Here is a 19,046-nt window from a genome sequence, read left to right as displayed (position 1 = left end):
CTCGTTAAGACAGACGTGTGTGTACTCCTGATAAAAATGCGTAAGAAGCTTTGAAATTAGTAACCTTTTCTTGTTGCATAATCAAACGGAAAAAATATTCTGCAGCTTCCTAGATTCAAATTTACAATACTTTTGTTTGCCTCACTTCTCCTGTCTTGCCAACACTGTGATTGTTGGCAAGACAGGTTTCAGTCTGGGTAAGTTTAAATGATTAGCTATTCTTTGTAGCAACTCATTGACTTAATTCAATGATATGTTTACTTGTGCTTCCTATATTGAATAGTAACCATATGCATTCTGTTTACTTCAGGAAAACAGAATGCTTTGGATAACAACTTAAAAGTTCCTAAGTATCCAAATTAACTTAAAAAAACCCAGAATAAAATCTACACTTCTGTCACAAATTTTTTAAGGAAGGAGCAAAAATGTTTAGTTTTTAAAAAAAATGTGATTCCACCTCACATACATGTGCTTTTATTTTTTATAAATGTTATTTATGGCTGCTCTATTTCTGCGTTCTAAACTGTGCTTTTTATTTTTTTGCGTAGGTTTTGGGTAGGGAGGTTGTCAAAGCATTTTTCTTTGCACCTTGTTTGGCTCAGTAGACTAATTTTGTTGCACTACTTCACATTTTATGTTGGAACAATGACAAAGATTTCTCTCTCTCCCTTTCTCTCTCTCTTTCGCTTAAGGTTGGGTTTTTCATTAATCTCTTCAGCGTGATATGCAGCTGCAACCAATTTTATTTTAAGGCTTTTTTACCACCGGTGCTGGTTAATGAACGTACATTCATTAAATAAATCAAATAGGTGTAAAGAAATGCCACTTTCAGCTCTTTTAGGATTGATGCGTCGTGTTTTTACACATAACCAACAATCATATAATTTGGCCCATTAAACTTCCTTTGTTTGTCTTCTGTGTGTCACTGTCTGCCTTTGCACATGTGGTTTTTTCTAACCACCACCCCGAAGGCCAGCCTTCGCCTAATTATTCTTAAATTGTGGCTGAAAAAAAAGGGAAAAAAGTTTTTTTTTTTTTTTTTTTTAACATTAGCTCAGCAGCAGTTTCCTCATTCATAACAATTGGCACTGGTTTCGTTCTGCCTGCCAGAGCTCACACCCCAACCATTTTCATTTTCCGTCGTCCATTTGTTTCATTCATGTCATGGATTTTGGCAACGTCCAGCAATGTTTTCCTGATAGCCGTCAACCTTTCAGCGCCCGCCTTCCCAGTCGCAGGCTCCCCCCTTTTGTGGCTTTGTTTTGAAGCGGGGTGAAGAAAATTCGGAAACAACAGTTCCCACTTGTGTTGAACCCCAACATATCTTGAATTATTAACTGTAATCTAACTCTGAACAGGAGACACTTAAGCAGAGTCACGTAAGGCTCGGCTGGCGTGCTCTCGGATAGAGATGAAGATTTCGCTAAATTAAAGGCGTTCATGCGAAGCAGATTTACGAAGAGTTGTTTGGTCAATTAATAAGTTAAAAAGTCCTGTCAGCAGCAATCAGCTAACATTGTTTAGTCTTTATAAGTAAAAGAAGTCGATGCTTTAGCTCCATTAGACAAGGGACTGAAGTGCAGTGACTCGGAGGAGTATTCATAAACCTTGAAATTTGTAATATTCGTCACACAACAACCAGATTTTGCTGCAATTATGCTTTATAAAGTGCATTAATCTCTGTGAAAATGGTCAAAGAGTGTTTGAGAACAACACTCTGACCTTCTTCCTTCTACAGACTGGGGAAAAAGCACGATGCTCCCATCACCACAGCGCACTTTGCTGAAAAAATTAATTACATGGACGCTAGAATGAACTAGTCAGGTAGTTTCTGAACTAAAAACACCCATTTTATTTAATGTTTTCTACTTTTGCAGGTCTTCATTTGTGAAAAAATTAAATAAAAACCCCTCTTTTCCATTCACTTTAATATTATGTGTATATATATGAATAATTATGAACTACTTTGTCTTGGTGCATCACATGAAATCCCAATAAAATACACTGAAGTTTGTGGTTGAAATCTGACAAAAACAAAAATAAAATTCAAGGGATATGAAGACTTTCGCATGGCTTAGGCAAATCTCCACAAATCTCCACCTCCCACAGTTTACTTTCATGAATCGATGTCCGCCAGCATGCACTGTACTCCTTCGACTTCACATGTAGGAGTCGAAGCGCTCAAATGTGTTGTAGTTAAAGCCTAGAAGAGCGGCGTGTTTTCACAGGGAGGCAACCTAATCCTCAAGAGCTCCAACGTGACATTTAAAACCCAGACTCTAGAGCGTCAGGAACCAGGATTCCCAGGATGGAAACAAACAACATGGCTACTGCATCTCAAGAGGCCCAGGGCAGCTCGCCGCCGCCGCCGCCACCAGCTCCCCTCCGAGCGTAGTAAAAAGGGTAGGCTGGCTGGTCGGAGCGCGGAGGGAAAGGGTCTCCAGGGGCGCTTAGGCTCTGCGAGACGGACCAGAGGATAGCTGCACCATGGATTAGGGCCACAGTGGCCCATTGTTAATTGGGCGCCATGTGTGAAAGCTACAGAGAGATTAGTTTGTACAGCTGCTGCCATTTGTCATAACTGCCTTTAACAAGACACATATGGCAATCCCGAGTTACAGCCAGAGGTTTTGCAAAAAGAAGAGAGAGAGAGAGAGACAGAGAGAGAGAGAGAGAGAGAGAGAGAGAGAGAAAAAAGCAGGGAAAATGTCTAAAACATTTGCAGAACAGGCCTGTTTAAGCAGATGGAGATGTTCCTCCTCGGAAACACCGAGCAAACCCGGCCGGGATCCCATGGAGGGAAATGATGAGGTTGTGCATTCTTCATCCAAAGGTCAGGAAGGGTTTTCTCCAACAACTTCTCAAGAAGAGCGAGGCCAGTTAAAAGTGAAAATCTGTTGTTACATCACAGCAAACCTGAAATTAGCCAGGATCTGTGTTTTATTTGCACGCACCAGACTGTTTTAGCCTGATAACTCATTATAAAAGGGTAGAGTTGTTTTTTTGGTGCAAATCCGCAAGCATAATTGTCGGTTGTAGGTACGCACACATGTTGAAGGCCTAATTACAATCTACACATGGTAAATCTGGAACAAGCTTTTAAAAGACTCTCACTTTCCGTGTTTTCCCTCACAGATGTCAGAGCACTAAAGAGCAGCCGCTAACAGACTCTAAACGCCACGTTTTAAACTGCTAGTGTGTAATAATCTAATGTTTGAAGTCGATTTGTTTCTGCACGCAGAAGATTAAAGGCATATGTAAGCAATAGCGTGTCTTAACGTGCATTTTTTGCATTTAAATTAAGGAGAGGTTTCCTCAGAGTTGTAACCAGTTGGAGCCCTGAGACGTTGGCGAAAGGAGGGAAAAACTGGAGGGCATTTCAATAAATCAGAGGCGAAGTTGCACAGGGTTGGTAACAAACTCTTCTCTTCCTCGAATGAAAATCAGGGCCTAGTTAAAGGGCTCTGCCTAAAAGTCAACACAGACCCGAACCAACATTTTTAAACCATAAAAAACAATCCAAACTTTGATTAAAGGTTTTGATTGTCGGTCTGAATTCAAATCTAACGGGACTGCAGCGAATTGAGATTTTACGGTCGTACCGTTATTGCCTGCGAATGTTTTTTTTACCTCTGACATCGATATTAAACCTCCTATTATGTTTACGTAAGAACAAAAGATTCATTAGGAAAGAGTGAATATTATTTGTTCTGCAGAAAATCTGTAACATCTGCTGTTTTGGTGTTCCTGAAGTGAAGGATTTTTATGTAGTTTCTTTGTAGTTTCAGTGTTTCCCAATTACGTCAGAGCGTTTATTGGGTTTTGTTGCAGGTACATAACCTTTCCTACAATAATTGATCAATTAAAGTAGGATTTTCTATTCAACCACATTAAAAATGGGGCTTGATTTGATTAACCACATTCAGACATTAATAGACATCTTCATCTCGATGTCTTGACTTTATAGTATCTAGATTTTCCGCAGAAGTGACTAACTCGCAGTACTTCTTACTTTGGCTACACTGCTGCCTCCACTGTACTTGATGTGAAGTTATATTTCATGATTGATGTGGCGAGGAACAAAAAGACACATTTACCATCATACACAAGCACAAAGGACACAGTGAAGCAGGATCCCTCTGCTCTCCAGGAGTGGCAGAAAATTATGCAACCAGTACTTTTGGACGGGGTTTAATGAGGAAAATGTATCGCAAAATTCCTTGCAAATATTTCAAAAGTAACAACAAAATCAGTGATTTTGAGTGCAAAAAAAACAAAAAACAAAAAAAAATCACAAAATCCTGGAGGAACTGTAATATGTTACAGCTGCGTGTGAGGGACCACAATGTCACTCTATCTACATCTCTGTTTCATAAAACCTTGGTCACTTTAGGACCACAGGAATGGTTTAAAGTTATTTGGCCCGCATCTTTGAAAGTGGAGTTTGCATACTCTCCGTCTGCATAAGGTGGTTTTCTCACTGTACTCCCAATTCCCACAGTCCACAGTCTCTGCTGTTAAGCAGTCATTTTCTTAAAAGGGATGCTGACCCACAGGTTAGGGCAACAAAGTAAGATGCTCAGAGTCCTCCAACTTTGAGTAGGTAAGGGTGTTATCATGAACGCAAACCTTAAAGAACCCAAAGATCTTCTGCTATGACAGTTGTTTTCCAAACTTGGCACTATTTCTAGGAGTCAAACTGGCATATGCGAGGGAGGAGCGCACGTCTTCTGACAACTCAATGGGGTTCCTGATGAATCAGTCCCAAGCAGGCCGTTCCCAAACTTTAAACCCCGTAACCCCTCGACGACCTGCTGCATCGACTTTGAAAAGAAATCCTCTGGAGGATTCAACCCGACAACCCCCGCCCAACCTAAGGGTCCAAACAACAACAACAACAACAAAACGCTCGGCCTAAAGTACACTTCGCACAGCAGTGCAACGACGGGCCTTTCTTCTGCTGTCTCGCCCGGGTCTCGTCGAGCCGTCGCAGCAATGGGGCGTACTGTACCGAGAGACAAAAGAAGAGACACCCATCACTCTGAGCCTCGGATCGGCCCTGTCTGGACTGAAAAGAGGCTTTGACGGCGTAAAGAAGGGTGTGCATGTGGGGGGCGATGCAGGGAGAAGTCAGTGTCTCCTGGGAAACCAAAGTGATTGTCTGTTCCTGCTCAAAGTTCCCCCATAACACCTCACCTACCACCCCTTCCCATTCTCTCTCCCCTTCATTAGTCGTTCAGCAGCCTCCGTCCGGGCTAAAAGGAACTGGCTTTTGCATGAAAGTCTCATTCTGATACTTGAGGGTCCTTTTCTCCTGACCAACTTGAAAAAAAGAAAAAAAAAAACATCCTCTTACAAGTTCTCTGACACTTTTGTGTCTCCCGTCTGAACCTTCTTATCCCTCTTTTCAGCCCAGATCCTGCTGTCTTACTTGATCAGTCTTGCAGGCAGATGGGACAACACCAAGTTTTTCCAAGCAGTTGCGCTTCTCCGTTAAAAAAGAAGAGAAGGGCAGTCTCTGGATGGAGAAGCTCAGGCAGAGGGGAGAGGGTCTGCTTTGTGAGGAAGGACAGTGAGGTACGGTGTGGTGGCTGGGACAGGGGGGTGAATGTACCCATTTGTCTTCATTTGGGGAGGACTGGCAGACAGGGGGTGGGGGTGGGAAATTTATCCGGTGTGGGGGGAGTGGGAGGTGCTGGTCCTCCAGTCAAGTGGCCTCAGGGGGATTTGAAATGCATTTGGGGTCCTTGGGAAAAGCCTGGGAAAGTGTTGGGAGGCTGAGATCTTAACCGTGGACTAATGACACGAACTGCAGTCCTTCAACAAGAGCGTCCGAAAAATGCAAAAACTCCATCTCCTCCTGAACTACATGGAAAAAGACTCTCCAGCAAAAATACTTTTAGCTTGCATTGCCAAAAAAACAAACAAAAAAAAAGTCCTTGTCCCATTTTTGGATGCAACAGGGCAAACTGTGACCCAAGCACATTAAACACAGCGTAGCGAAGCAGGAGAGGGAGTTGTAAATTTAGCCAGGAGAAAAAAAAAGAGAAGCAAAGCATCCACATTTCTCCGTGGCCTCTGCTCCGGGCTGCCTTGTTTCCATGGAAATTTATGTACACAGGGAACACAAAAGAGGGCTAAGGAGGTAACACGGCCTGTTTAAGCCTTGAGGTATTTGCTCGAGCAAAGCCCCGCTGCTAATAACACAAGCCTCATACTGAGCCAGGCAACCTGGCTGCTCTGCACCCAGGTCGGTGTTGGAGAGGGAGCAGGAGGGGAGAGGAGGGGAGAGGAGAGGAGAGGAGGAGGCCGAGGGAAGTCAGAAACCAAGCAAAGATCCCAGAGAGGAGATGAAGGTAGGGAGGCATTAGAAAACCGAGCAAAGAAAGAGCGCATTGCAAAACATAAATAGCTCCCGGGAAAAAGGATCGGGAAGACATTTAGTGGGAAGCGGAAATCAATAAGGCAAGCGGTGAAGCTGGGAGGGAGTTCTAAGTGGATTAGATTGAGAGAAAGTGTTCGATAGGTTATGGCTCTGAGAGAGACGTAGCGAGACACCACAGGCTCTATTGCATACTAATAAGGAAGACCGAAGGAAAGCTAAAGGGAAGGGTTGCGCAGTTCACTGCGGAGATCTCTTCCATACGGCTTTTTCCTGGAATTGTAGCTTAAACTCTTTTTTTTTCTTCCCTAAATTAAAATTCATCTCCAAGTATCAAAGTCTGTTTGGCTTCTAAAAGAGAAACCTAATCTCACCAAGCAAATTTAAAAATTAACTTGAGGTTGGCCCCGGTGTCTTTGCAACACGCTCCTGGCGTGATCTCAGCCACTGTTTCTCTGGCCAAGCGCCTGGGTCTAGGACAGCTGTCATGGGTCGCAGACTCAGACTTGAGGGGAAGCCAGGGAGCGAGAAAAAAAAAAAAAAAGAAACTTGGAAAAAGAAGCAGAGAGAGAGAGAGAAAGAGAGAATCATTCGGCTGGCCAGCATGCCGCAGGGGTGATTTAAGGGTGAGGATAAGAGGAAGCGTGAAGGAAGGGGAGGGTTGGATGTTGTGCTTAGTCACAGACCTCCGCTGTGACCCAGAAGGTCAGACCTCACCACCAAGCGTCTGACCAACAGCTTCTGAGGCAGCCGGGTGGAAAACAACGTGCAAGCGGCTAGCTCTCACGGGGTGGCAAGCGCGCAATGGCCGGTCACAAAGATCGCAACCTGGCCGAGGGGTTGAGGGATGTGGGAGGAGGCCAGCGCTGCCTATTACTCCCCCTCACTTAGGCCAGTGAACCAAGGGACCACCAGCCAGACCAGAAGAGGAGGCAGAAGAGAGCGGGTGGGAGGGGTGGGAGCGGAGACAAACAGTTGCCAAAAGACCATGAGTGATCCTTCGACCGCTGCGGTTTGACCCTGATTGAGGAGGTCAACGAGGGGATCGCCAGACAACAAAACAAAACAACAAAAAAAAGTCTTCCTCCTCCACGTGCCATGAAACCCGTGTTCTCACTGATCTGTTTTGCTCAATTAAACTTCAGAGGACGCGCTGCCACATCCCTCCGCAGAAGTCCTGACCCCATGAGACTGGGGGGGCGGGTGACAGGACTGCTGGTGGTCGCGGGGGCCAAAGGTTAAGTCTGGAGATCGTAAAGCAGGGTCTCCATTCACATGTCAGCTTGCATTCAGAGGTAATCTATCCATTCTCTAAAACTATCGTGACGGTGTGAAAAAAAGAGAAGTTACAAAGTCAAGGTAATGATGTTTTATGGCCGTGTTAACTTTCAGCAGTGGAGTAATGGGAACGCAGCGTGACCCCGACCTCTATAGGCTTCCCAACTCAGCGTTAAAATTTATAGCTACAGTGATTACTATTTATTCGCACTTGAAAACGGACCAAAAGTCCCAACTGTAGAGCTTTATTTTTAAGGTCTGGTTGAGGAAAATTGTTTTTTCATCGACACAGAGTCTGCTTTCTCACAAATAACCAGTAAAAATATTCGTTTGACCGTGTCCTTCATGCAAACTTTCTGCTAAACTCCAGTCTGAGTGAAGACATACGCCAAGTCTGCTAAGCTTCACTCAAGCCATTAGGGATCCCTGTTTTCAATTTAGCGATCCAGCATCTCTGGACTGATCCGTTTGAAAATGTTTATTCTCTTCTGTCATCGTGATGCAAATTCTGCTGTAATCTATGAGCTTGTCAAGCCAATAAGACACACCACATTGAAAGTACCCAGACTGGAGCTCCCTAATCTGAGAGACTACTCATCACACATGTAACGGAGCCAGAAATGTACGTTTTGTTTGTGATGTCAGAAAATAATGGCCCCCCGTATCTCCTGAAGAGTTCGGGAGACATACAGTTGCTGAAAAAAAAAAAGAGAGAAGCAAAACACAAAGCGAAGCTTACAGAACCCGCGACACGTCCCGACACGATGAGTATCTGCATGCCTTGTTGCAACTATTCCATCAAGCTGTCAAAATGGATATGCAAAACACGAGCACAGGTGTGGAGAGGAGATGATTGAAAGAAGAGACGGGAAAAGAACTGCACTTCTGGTTTAATCAGATAAAACGGTGCAGCGGAGTGACTATACAGAACGTGTGTGTGTGTGTGTGTGTGTGTGTGTGTGTGTGTGTGTGTGTGTGCGTGCGTGCGTGGGGTTGTGTGTGTGTGTATGTGAGAAGCTAGGAGTCGGTTTGAACAGCCAGTTGGCACAACGGATGCCATGAATCCCGACCCCCTCCTTCCCTCATTCCAGGCCCTCAGCCTACTTCCCAGCGGGCATTCATCTGGGCATGCACATGGGCGCTGCAGCCGAGCCTGGCTAAACGCGTCTGTGCCCCAGAACAAGGGGGTGAATTTTTGTGAGTGCCCTCTCAAAATTCACCGGGGACTCTCGCTGCCAACCTGCCGACCTTTCTCAGGCACGAACCAGCGGGGATTAGCGGCAAAACCCGCTCGAAACGTACATGCTTTTTCTTTTTTTTATTTCTTTATTATTATTTTTTTTTAAAACGCCGACGAGAAAATAAAGGCGGCGAAATGATTTCTGTTGCTCGATTACGCAGCTCAGCAGAGCGGGACGCAAAAAAGAACAATATATTAAAAGCACAGTCTGAACAGTGGATACTCTTTCAGCCGGAGCCTGATTTTGCTGGTTTCTTTGTGTTTGATTGTATGTTTGTTTGTTTCATGCAGTTGCAGCTGAACAAAAGGCGGCGGCGGCTTCCATTCTGCCACCATCGGGGGGGAAAAAAAAAAAACAACTTTCCAGTGTGCCCACCGCATTGCGGATGCCAACCGACGAATCAAAGGCACGCTGCACGTAGACAAAAGAGGGTTTGATGCCAACCTCCGAACCTCTAACAACCGTCGGGCGGCGATCCGCCCTGCCTCCCTGGCACCGTGTGGAACAAAATGGCGGCGCAGCGCTTTGCCGTCCACAACATGGCTGCGCCGTCTGAGTTTGGGCACCGCTTGGCGACTTAAAGGAAAAGGGAAAAGACTTTTTATTTTTGCAACAAAAAAAAAAACTAAACTCACAAGTGGAACAAATAAATGTACACGTTTTTCAATTCTTGTAGTGAAAACACTAAAAATGATCATTAAAATTAAAATAAAAAAACCCAAACATCTTTCTTAGGAGAAATATTGACAGCTAAAAGAGAGGGAATAAAAAAAAAATAAAAACCCCTCGCTAAAAAGAGCGCCGTTGTTTTAAATGTTGGCAAGGAGCGGTTAAAACGCAGCAGATGCAGAACAAGGGGAGCGGTGGCATCCTACAAAGGACACAAAAGGAGGGTCTGATGCCAACCCCGGTGCCAGTGGCAACCATTATTGTCTCCGTGCTGTGCCTTCTGCTTTCCCTGGCACTTATCAAACACAAAATGGCGCTCAGGATTTGATGGTAATGAGCTAGCTAGAACCACCGTTCCTCCTCTCAGTGGCAGAGCGTTTCGATGCTGCGGCTACAGATTCAGTGAAAGGGGATTTCATCGTGGAGCAAACCCAGGAGGGGAGGCATTCCTGTGCTGTCAGCAGAGAAAAGGAACTTTAGAAGAGTGAGACCGACGAGGTATGAGGAAATGAAGGAGTCGCATTTGGTCGGATGGCTGCTGAAATTACAACTCGTCACACTCAAAGTTGCAAAATCACAGAGAATTTTAGCAAAAAAAAAAAGTTAAGTTATTTTTCTTTGCTGCTAGTTTTCACGTGACAAAGTGTGAAAACTGAAGAGAAAAATAAAATCTCTCTGACTATAAATTTAATCTCAAATAGGTTAATTTAATCTTTTTTCAATTTTAGGAAATTTATTCGACAGCTTACTTGAATTTATTCCAACACAATATGCAATACGTAGAAATACTCAACTCTTAAATAAGGTTTTAAGAAATTAACTAAATGTGACAATTCAGCACAAATCTAAAGGTGTGTTTAGAAATAAGAACAAAAAAAATCTGAGGTGATCAGAATTTTTCTGCCTGATACTCAAGATTTATGTCATGAAAGCTAAAAAAAAAAAAAAAGTTCAGTTTCATCAATGGAGGATTTTAATTTTGAATCCAACAAAAAAAAAGGGATGCTCCCATTAATTTCATTTATATTATTTTATATAAATGCGTAAAAATAAACCTTTTGCTTGATGCATTCACAGACTAAAATTAGTGGGAAATTTCAGTTTTCATGCATTTCATTAAAAAAGCAATAAAACGTGTTTTTTTATCTATATTTTACCTGCTATAACCAGAACAATTACAAATACTCTGATTCAGATCTCTAAAACTAAATCAAAATTAAAAAAAATATCATTATTTTCTAAATTATTTCTGTTCAAAACAATCTGAGCTCATAGTAATTTAAGATGCTAAATGTTTCTATGTCAGCATGAATGTTCCTACTTGGACGTGTTCTGATATAAATTAAGAAAGAATTGAGATGGAGAAACACATATCTTAAAAATCCTGTCTTGATCGTGATTTCTAGTCTTTTTTGGAGGTTAGATCTGCTGAATTCAATATTAATCGACTTGTATTTTTTCCCCCCAGCGTCTACAACTTGTTCTCCAGAAGGTTGACGAAGGTTCGCAGTTTAAATCTGACAGGAAATGAAGAGATTATGGGAATATTCCCGTTAACGTCTCACATTAATTTAATCAACACATTAAAGGACCTGCTAGGGTAGATGATTTTCGGAGTAAGAATAATGTGGGAACTTAATTTTAAGAAATTTAATGAATGGGGTGAAAAATCTATAATTTTCAGCATCATTTTAGTGTTTTCAATCATCAGGATCAATCAGCTTTACATTAAAATGCTCAGACTCTTTATTGCCACAGAAGTTGCCTGAATTGTTTGATGATGAGACCTAATCGGAATTAACGTTACTAATTTCGAATCTGTCTGTTTGGTTGGATTCAAACAAATGCCATAAGGCAATATTTGTTACGAATTGAGGATATTTTGAAATTTGTAACTGAATTGAGTTTGTTTGACCTGCCAAAATCCAGTCAGAGCTTTTTAAGGGGAAAACTGGTCCAATTCTTATGGCTGAAAATTGAAAAAATAATTCATGCTGTTTCCTCAACAGCAAATCTATAGATAAAGAAATTATTTTTAAAAAATAAAAAAAATCCTGATCCATGCTGCTCTCTTGCTTTCTATTAAAACCAACGAGTTTTTTTAAGATTTAAAAGAAAACGTAATTTTGACCCGTAATAATCAGAAAATAATCCACTTGTGCCGTCCTGCATTTGTGCAACAGCTTTCTGTAAACGTCAGTGTTTATCCGGCCCGACAGGCAGAACTGAAGGGTGTGTGTGTGTGTTGGTTTGTGCAAGCCAGCGTGGCTCCGTGTGCAGACAAACACACACACTCTGCAACAATGGCTTGACATGAGCAGGAGCTGGAGCTGGAGCTGCTGCTGCTGCTGCTGCGGCTGCTAAGACCAAGTTAGAAATGTTTCGTATTGGAAACACATTTAGTTTAGTTTTTTTTTTTTTTTTTTTTGCTCAATAATGAGCCGTTCATGAAAAAAAAATAAAAAAATGAATGTGTTTCAGCAGTTCTGCTGCTCACATTTCTGGTGTTTACTTGTCTGGCACAAACAGCGATGACCGCAGCCCAGACTGAGTCAGAAACTAACACATGTGACCCCTGACCTCACCAAACCATCACACAAACACATCTATATATACACCCGCACACACACACGCGTACACGCACGCACACACAGTCTGAGGTTGAACGTACCTTGGTCCTGGACATAGTATGCTAGAAACAAGTCCAGCTCCTTGACCGATACTGTTATGTGGTGAGGCTGGACACAAAGTGCTGGGTTGGTGCAATGTGGAGACTTGACAAGCCGCTCGCCGTCCGTACTTTCCAGAGGGATGCCCTTGAAGAGGATGACCATCACCAGGTCCAGGCGCCAGACTTTGTCGGCCTGCCGCAAGCAGTCGATCCGGCGGATCTTGCCCTTCTGGTCCGGGTTGGACAGAACGCAGCACGGCGGCTTCTTGCCCGTCACGCTCAGGACAAAGTCCTCCCGGTACTCCTGCCGAATGTCCTTCCGCAGCTTGGCCAGCAGCCTGGAGGCCCACTTCTGCTTGACCTCGGGCTTCTCACCCAGGAGCTCGTCCTTCACGGCGCGCTCCTCGTCCTTCGACATCCGCTTCTCGTGCTTCTTGAAGTACTTGCGCTTTCGGGCTTGCAGGTTGAACCACGTGTAGGCGATGGCACGGACGTGAGGGAGGAGCGCCTCGATGAAGGGATGAAATTCATCCTGGAGGGGTCGGAGGGGAAAAGAGAGGGAAGAAATTTAATCATCTCAGTAAAAAAAAAAAGGGTTTTTTTTTATTAACAGGAGGGACGTCAGATCACGAATAAAATAATTTTGTGTTTTACTATTTTTCTGCAAGTCTGACAAAAAAAAAAAATAAAATCTCATCATTTTTGTCAGGATTTGTATTTTCTGGTCATGCTGCGGGCCACTCATCAAACTCTCCCTCTTCCACAGTGAACTTATCCCGTGTCACTAAGAACAGAGGATGAGCTTCTGGACAGGATGGAGTCACAGAGTCCCATGTTAAGACGGTTCTTCTTCACAGACAGACAGAAAACGACACGTCAGCTGTTTTTATGCATTTTCATACAAAAACTCAGGTGATTTTTTATTTTTTTTTTACAAAACTAATCTATAACTTCTAAATATTTACAAAGCTTTTTTATTCTAATAAGTTATTCTAAGATTAGAAAAAAATATGAGATTTTTAACACGACTGACTTTTCCCACTGTGATAGGCATACTTTGAAAACTTTGATAAAAAAAAAATTATTATATATTGTTTGGGAACAAAAAAACAACAACTTTGGGGCAATTTTTTTTTTTGCATTTGATGAGTCTCTTTAGATTCTATTTAATTTTTTTAAATAAGGGTAACGTGTCAGTAATCCTGACACAGTTTTCATGAACTCCTGCTCTTTGTCGTCAGGATGGTGCGAACAATCCGGTCACAAACTGCAGCTCCTCCAGGTGAGAAACGGAAACGTGGAATTATCTTAGCTTTCAGGTCATTAAAATGTCAAATTTAATAAGCGTAAGCAGCAACCGCCCCCCGCCCCAACTCCCCCCATCCTCCTCCTCTTGTTTAAGCAGGCTTTTGAGGAGTCAAACCACACATTGTTCTTTTTGAAGGCAGTCAGGCAAAGCGGGCGATGGGAAACCACAGAAATCCACTCTCAGTGTACGAGTGTGTGTGTGTGTGTGTGTGTGTGTGCCTGCATGCCGCTGGAAGCCACATATCGTCTCTGCACAGTCAAACTTTGCTTCAGCGTCCAAATCGCACGATGTAATCATTCGTCAGCCGAAGCGGAGAGCGGCTTTGTTAGTTTTAAAAGCGAGATGTCACGCTGAGGGAAAACCGTGCAGCCTTCCATTTGGAGGGTTTTGCAAAAATGATCATCGGAGCTTATTTTAAATGTCACCTCCGATAAAAAAAACGACGAAAGTAAACTTTGAAATTCTACCAAATGTCCTGAAAAGAAGCTCTTTCTACAAAAAAAAAAGAGAGAGAGAGAGAGAGAGAAAAAAATATGCTTCTTGTTCAAGAAACGACTTCAAATATTTCAACAACAGTCATTATTATTTTTTTCTTTAAGCGGGCTAACAAAGCCTAGAGCTGTGAAGATAAATGACTTGGCCAGGGCCTGAGCGGCGCACTTCAGTTAGAGCCATAAAAGCACAATCCTCTTAAGCACAAACTAAACCGCATCTCAGTCAATCACTAACTTATGCCAAGTAAAATATAAACAGTCACACTGAGTCAGCCAAAACAGTCTGCAGCAACCCCTGTCCAAGCGCTGAATCAACCTTATCGGTGCATGTGATCTTCCTGAAGAGAAAGTAGCCTTATCTTCTCCCAGCACCACTGAAGAGGGTTTTTTTTTTATTGGAATAAAAAATAATAACACATACTTCTCTGGGAACGGGGCTGCGGGGACACGTAAAGAGCAGAGCGGGTTAGCCACGGCAAGCGTGTGGAAAAAGTTAGAGGAATGGAGCAAACGTGCGTAATGGAGGCAAACTAATGAGGAAGCTTATCAAAGACTAACTCAATACACAGATAAGGATGGAATCAAACAGAAATGTAACTGCATTGTCACACAGTGGGGAGATTCAGGTGTCACAGCAGCAGGTTGAGGTAAGTGGGAGCATATGAGGGGAAAAAAACAAACAACTTTGAATCTAAGAAATCCAGAAATACGAGAACTGAAGCACTAATAGATGTGATTTTTTTTTTTAAATACACAACTAGAGTGATTATTTTAAGAAGAATTGAAATAACTTGTTGTTTGAGTGTTAAAATTGACACACTGCCAAAGCTTCATTCATTGTTGATGTAAGATACGGCATTTCGCCGTGGAGACAATTTCTTTTGTTTGTTTGTTTCTTTTGTGGGTTTTTTTTTTACAGAAAAACTAGCAAATTATTCACACTTCTGCAAAATACACTTCTGTAAGCTAAAATGACACCAACTTTACTGAAATATTATAATTTAATTTGAACAAGAACTAAAAAAAATAGTAATAAAAATTGTTGCAAAATAGAGCCACAACAGCAACTGTAGTAATCATTCAAAGCAGTTTATGTAAGCCTGGAAACGACTGTTTGGGTTTTTTTCCAGCTCAGCTGGCACCGATGCCCTATAAGCACATTCATTTTACAGCTGAATTTAAAACACCAGGCACATTTCAACTACAAGCCTAATCAGTCACTGTAAAGCGATTTGTTTGTTATTTAAACAGTTAAATGACTGGATTCAGGACGGTTCTGCACTGCTGAGGCAACGCACGGCACGCCACTCCACTCCACCGTTTGTGATTCTTTTACAGTAAAGCTGCTGCATTCTGCACTGGATAATTGGTTTTAATGATCCTGCTGCAGATTTAAGTATGCATTCTGATGGAAGAAAAAAGAAAAACTCCAAGCAAGTGTAATTTAAGGACATTAAATAAAGGAGGTGAACTAAATAAGTAAACTTTGAATGATTTTAGAAACATGCACCGGGGATTGCACAACTGAGCAGTGACATAAATTACAGTTCATCCTGCATTTTATTCGAGGTAAGTAAATAAATTAGTGTCTGATTTTACAGTCAAACTCTGTTATTGTTTTTGACGTGGTAGTAATTATACCATATAAATTACAATAAAAGCCCTAAAGTAATTAGTTAATATTTTATCAATAATAACTCCTTTATGTTCAGGTTTTTTTTTTAATTAATAAAAAAAAAAGAGTTTCCAACATTGCAGATTCAGAGCGCGCATACAGGACCTTGTATCCAACCTACATGTGCCAAACTCGCTCCAACTACATACTTTACAAAACAAGCAAGACAATAATAATTTAAAAAAAAAGAAATGAGAAGAAACAGACACGAGTACCTGAGTTAGACAAATCGGAGAATACATGTCGAGACGGCGCTGAGCACACTGAGAAAGAAAAAGTGATTGTAGGTGGACTAATTCCTCCGATCACTCCATCGTCCTGGACCGATCGGTGCGCACCATGCAAGAAGAGAGACGGTGTGTGTGCGTGTGTGTGTGTGTGTGTGTGTGTACTCGTGTGGAGCAGCAATCCGAAGGGAAATTATCCAAGAATATCCATGAAGAGTCTCGATCCAAAGATTGTCGCCACCGCGGAGGGGGGAAAAAAAATAGGACTTGTGTTTTTAATACGCAGGAGCTGGCATGTAAAAGTAGAAGAAGCAACTTGGAGCTGTGCGTGCTCCGCCGCTACGACGTGTTCTCTCTCTCTCTCTCTCTCTCTCTCTCTCTCTCGTCCTCTCTCTCTCTCTCTCTCTCTCTCGTTCTCTCTCTCTCTCTCGTTCTCTCTCGTTCTCTCTCTCTCTCTCTGCGCGGAGCTTCGCGGCGCTTCGCAGGGCGCAGAGTGCCGGGACGGTTCGCCCCCTGCTAAAAGCTTCCAGTCAGAGCCGATATGAAACCGAGCGCTTCCACCTTCAGTCGGTCCTGCGCGATTCCAGCAAATCAGATCCAACTTTTTTCCTCTCCCCTCTTTTTTTTCTAACCCCGTCCTCTCTCTCTCTCTCTGTCTCTCGCGAGCGCGTAATTACACAGTCACACCCCTCCTCCTCCTCCTCCTCCTCCTCCCTCTCCTTCTTCTCCTTCAGTCACATCCACCTCCCCCTCGGCACCTTCCCTCCTCTCCTTCAGCACACAATTCATTTACTCCCCTCACTTTGGCTGAATTATTTTATGAGCTTCGGGGACTTTGGACCAAAGCTTCGGCCACACAGGATAAAAAAAAGCACATTTCCAACCTCCTTTCCCAGCTTAGATCGCTCCCAAGTTGAAGCAAACTTTTCATGTGCACGTCTGGGTTTTTGGCATCAACTCACTTTTGTTGTTGTTGTTGTTGTTGTTGTTATTGTTCTTAGGTAATAGGTTACGTTTAATAAATAACGCCCCTATATGGGTGGTGTATGATTTAGCAAAATTATCATTTACAACCAAATTAGTAAAACTCGGTAACAAACAACCAAATTTTGCATTTTTTTTTTTTAAATAGATTGCTTATGGAAATACAAAATAAATCAGTAAAAGCAAATTTTCATTTCTCTAAGCAAAAAATTCCTCTTTTGGGGGGGTTTCAAAACATAAAATAGTATTCTTACACCTCAGCACGTTTTGAGCTGAGGTGACGTCACCTCGTGACATCACATATTTTTAAAAAACGCAACAAACATTTGTTTAAAATAATAATTTCCCACGTTCTTGATTATTGATATTTGTTTTGTTGAAATAAAAAGAAAACACAGTGTAGAAGAGAAATTGCGCCCCCTATGGTAAAAAATATATAACAGACTCAGGTTTTTATTATTTTAAACTGGAGATAAGTACATTCTAATTTTTGCTCAACTGTTTTAGTTCAAATGTAGGTTGTTTTTTTTTTGTACTTTACAACAAAATCAAATACTTTTTTAAATAACTGGTTTCCAATTAGAAATTGTGAATGGATCAAAAACAAGACATTTATGTTTTTATCCATTTCTAATAGACACTTTATGCTGAGGGCGCCACTAGAAAAAGGAGGGGTAATAACTAATTCAACCTTTATTTTTATTATGTAATTGCATATTTTAAAAGGTTTACACACTTAAGACAACCTGTCTGCTAATTTTGGGGTATGAAAACAGCCCCCTATGAACCCCCCCTGCTTTGCGCCCCTGCTTCTAATAAAAATCAAGTGAAACGTGCACATAGTGTGTATATTTTTGCATGCATACGGTCGTGTTTTGCACAAAAAGGCACCTAAAGTTAAACATTGTTGCTCTGCAGCCGCACACGTGTTTCTGCGGGTCCCAGAGAGCTGTCAACAGTCCGCACAAAGTTCACACACACCAGAGGGAATGAGGAGGCTATCTGCGCCAAGTTCAGGGAACTTTCTGCTGCTTTCTCCACCACGCAGCGGCAGAAAGAACAACATATAAAGATATCGCATGAAAAAAAAAAAAAAAAAAGAAATTATACATAACACAGCGGTATCACAACATTTGAAAGCAGTAATATAACCCATGTTCACGTACCATTGCACTGTACTGCATGGATTAATGGGGGAGTCCTGGAGCCTGGTTGGAAACACACAAGCCGGTAGCTTCACATTTCTCACGCTCAACTTTGTTTGGAGCCCCTTTTCTCTTGCGGTGCAACAACAACAACAAAAAGTCAACACCGGAAGACAATTCTTGGCAGACAGAGGTGAAAAGAAGTTAGGAGCACCTCGTCTTTTTTTTTTCTTGTTTTCCTTCCTCTTCAGGTCTCAGTTTTTGGATCGGGTTCTTTTTTTTTTCTTTTTTTTTTAAGGGGGGGAGTTGAACGCGATCCAGAAGAGGCTGAGTTTTCGGCACTGGGCTGGTCTCCGCCTTCACTTTCACTGTCTGACTGACTGACTGCCGCCCCTCCGGCTCTCAGCGAACAGCCGTCAGGCTAAACAGAAGCCCCACCGGAAGACGTATGAGGCAGCTTTTCTAAATAAAAGCCCAATTAAAAGCTCACTACGGCAAAGTCTGTGATTGGTATGAATATCTCATTCCGTGGGTGAAACAGGTTGTCTCGTGCTCTTATTTTGAAAGTTCCATTTCCTGGCGGACATCTATCTGTTTCTCAGCAGCTTCACGCAGCCTCAGTTTTGTAATAGCGTTTACATTCTCGCTTCTCATTGGCCAGCAGCGGTGGCCCCGGGACCCTATGTACCCTGGGCCCCTCACTTCCGCTCGTCTGACGGGCTGTTTGCTGTTTGACAGAGCCGCTGCTGGACAGCCAGGTCAATGACGGACGGTGGCGGACATTACACCGCACTAATGAATAATAAAAAAAAAGAGTAAAAGAAAATAAAATACTACTACTAGACTACTACTAATAATAATGACATCCACTATTATTGTTATTATGACTATTTGCTATAAAGACGAACGTTTGCTTGTCTTGACTCTTTATAATACATTTATTTTATGATTTTGTAGAAGATTGCATTGAA

The 19,046-nt window shown here is 42.3% G+C and overlaps 1 protein-coding gene across 4 annotated transcripts in view; it reads right to left on the bottom strand.

Moving 5' to 3' along the window:
- Window positions 1–18,438, bottom strand: part of LOC103480720 (nuclear factor 1 B-type) — an 88,423-nt gene extending 69,985 nt beyond the window's left edge. For 2 of the 4 annotated variants that reach the window (XM_008435878.2, XM_008435876.2), the window contains exons 1-2: window positions 15,935–16,578; window positions 12,242–12,773 (exon numbers count right to left, since the gene is read on the bottom strand). In XM_008435878.2, coding sequence (XP_008434100.1) covers window positions 12,242–12,773; window positions 15,935–15,961 — 559 coding nt within the window. In that variant the 5' untranslated portion in view covers window positions 15,962–16,578. Of the gene's footprint in view, window positions 1–12,241; window positions 12,774–15,934; window positions 16,580–18,096 lie in introns of those variants that run through there. The other 2 variants (XM_008435877.2, XM_008435874.2) reach the window with 2 other exon arrangements.
- Window positions 18,439–19,046: the final 608 nt, after the last annotated feature.

This window comes from Poecilia reticulata, linkage group LG18 (assembly GCF_000633615.1).
Source record: "Poecilia reticulata strain Guanapo linkage group LG18, Guppy_female_1.0+MT, whole genome shotgun sequence".
Lineage (NCBI taxonomy): Eukaryota > Metazoa > Chordata > Actinopteri > Cyprinodontiformes > Poeciliidae > Poecilia > Poecilia reticulata.
This window is presented reverse-complemented; position numbering and strand designations above follow the sequence as displayed.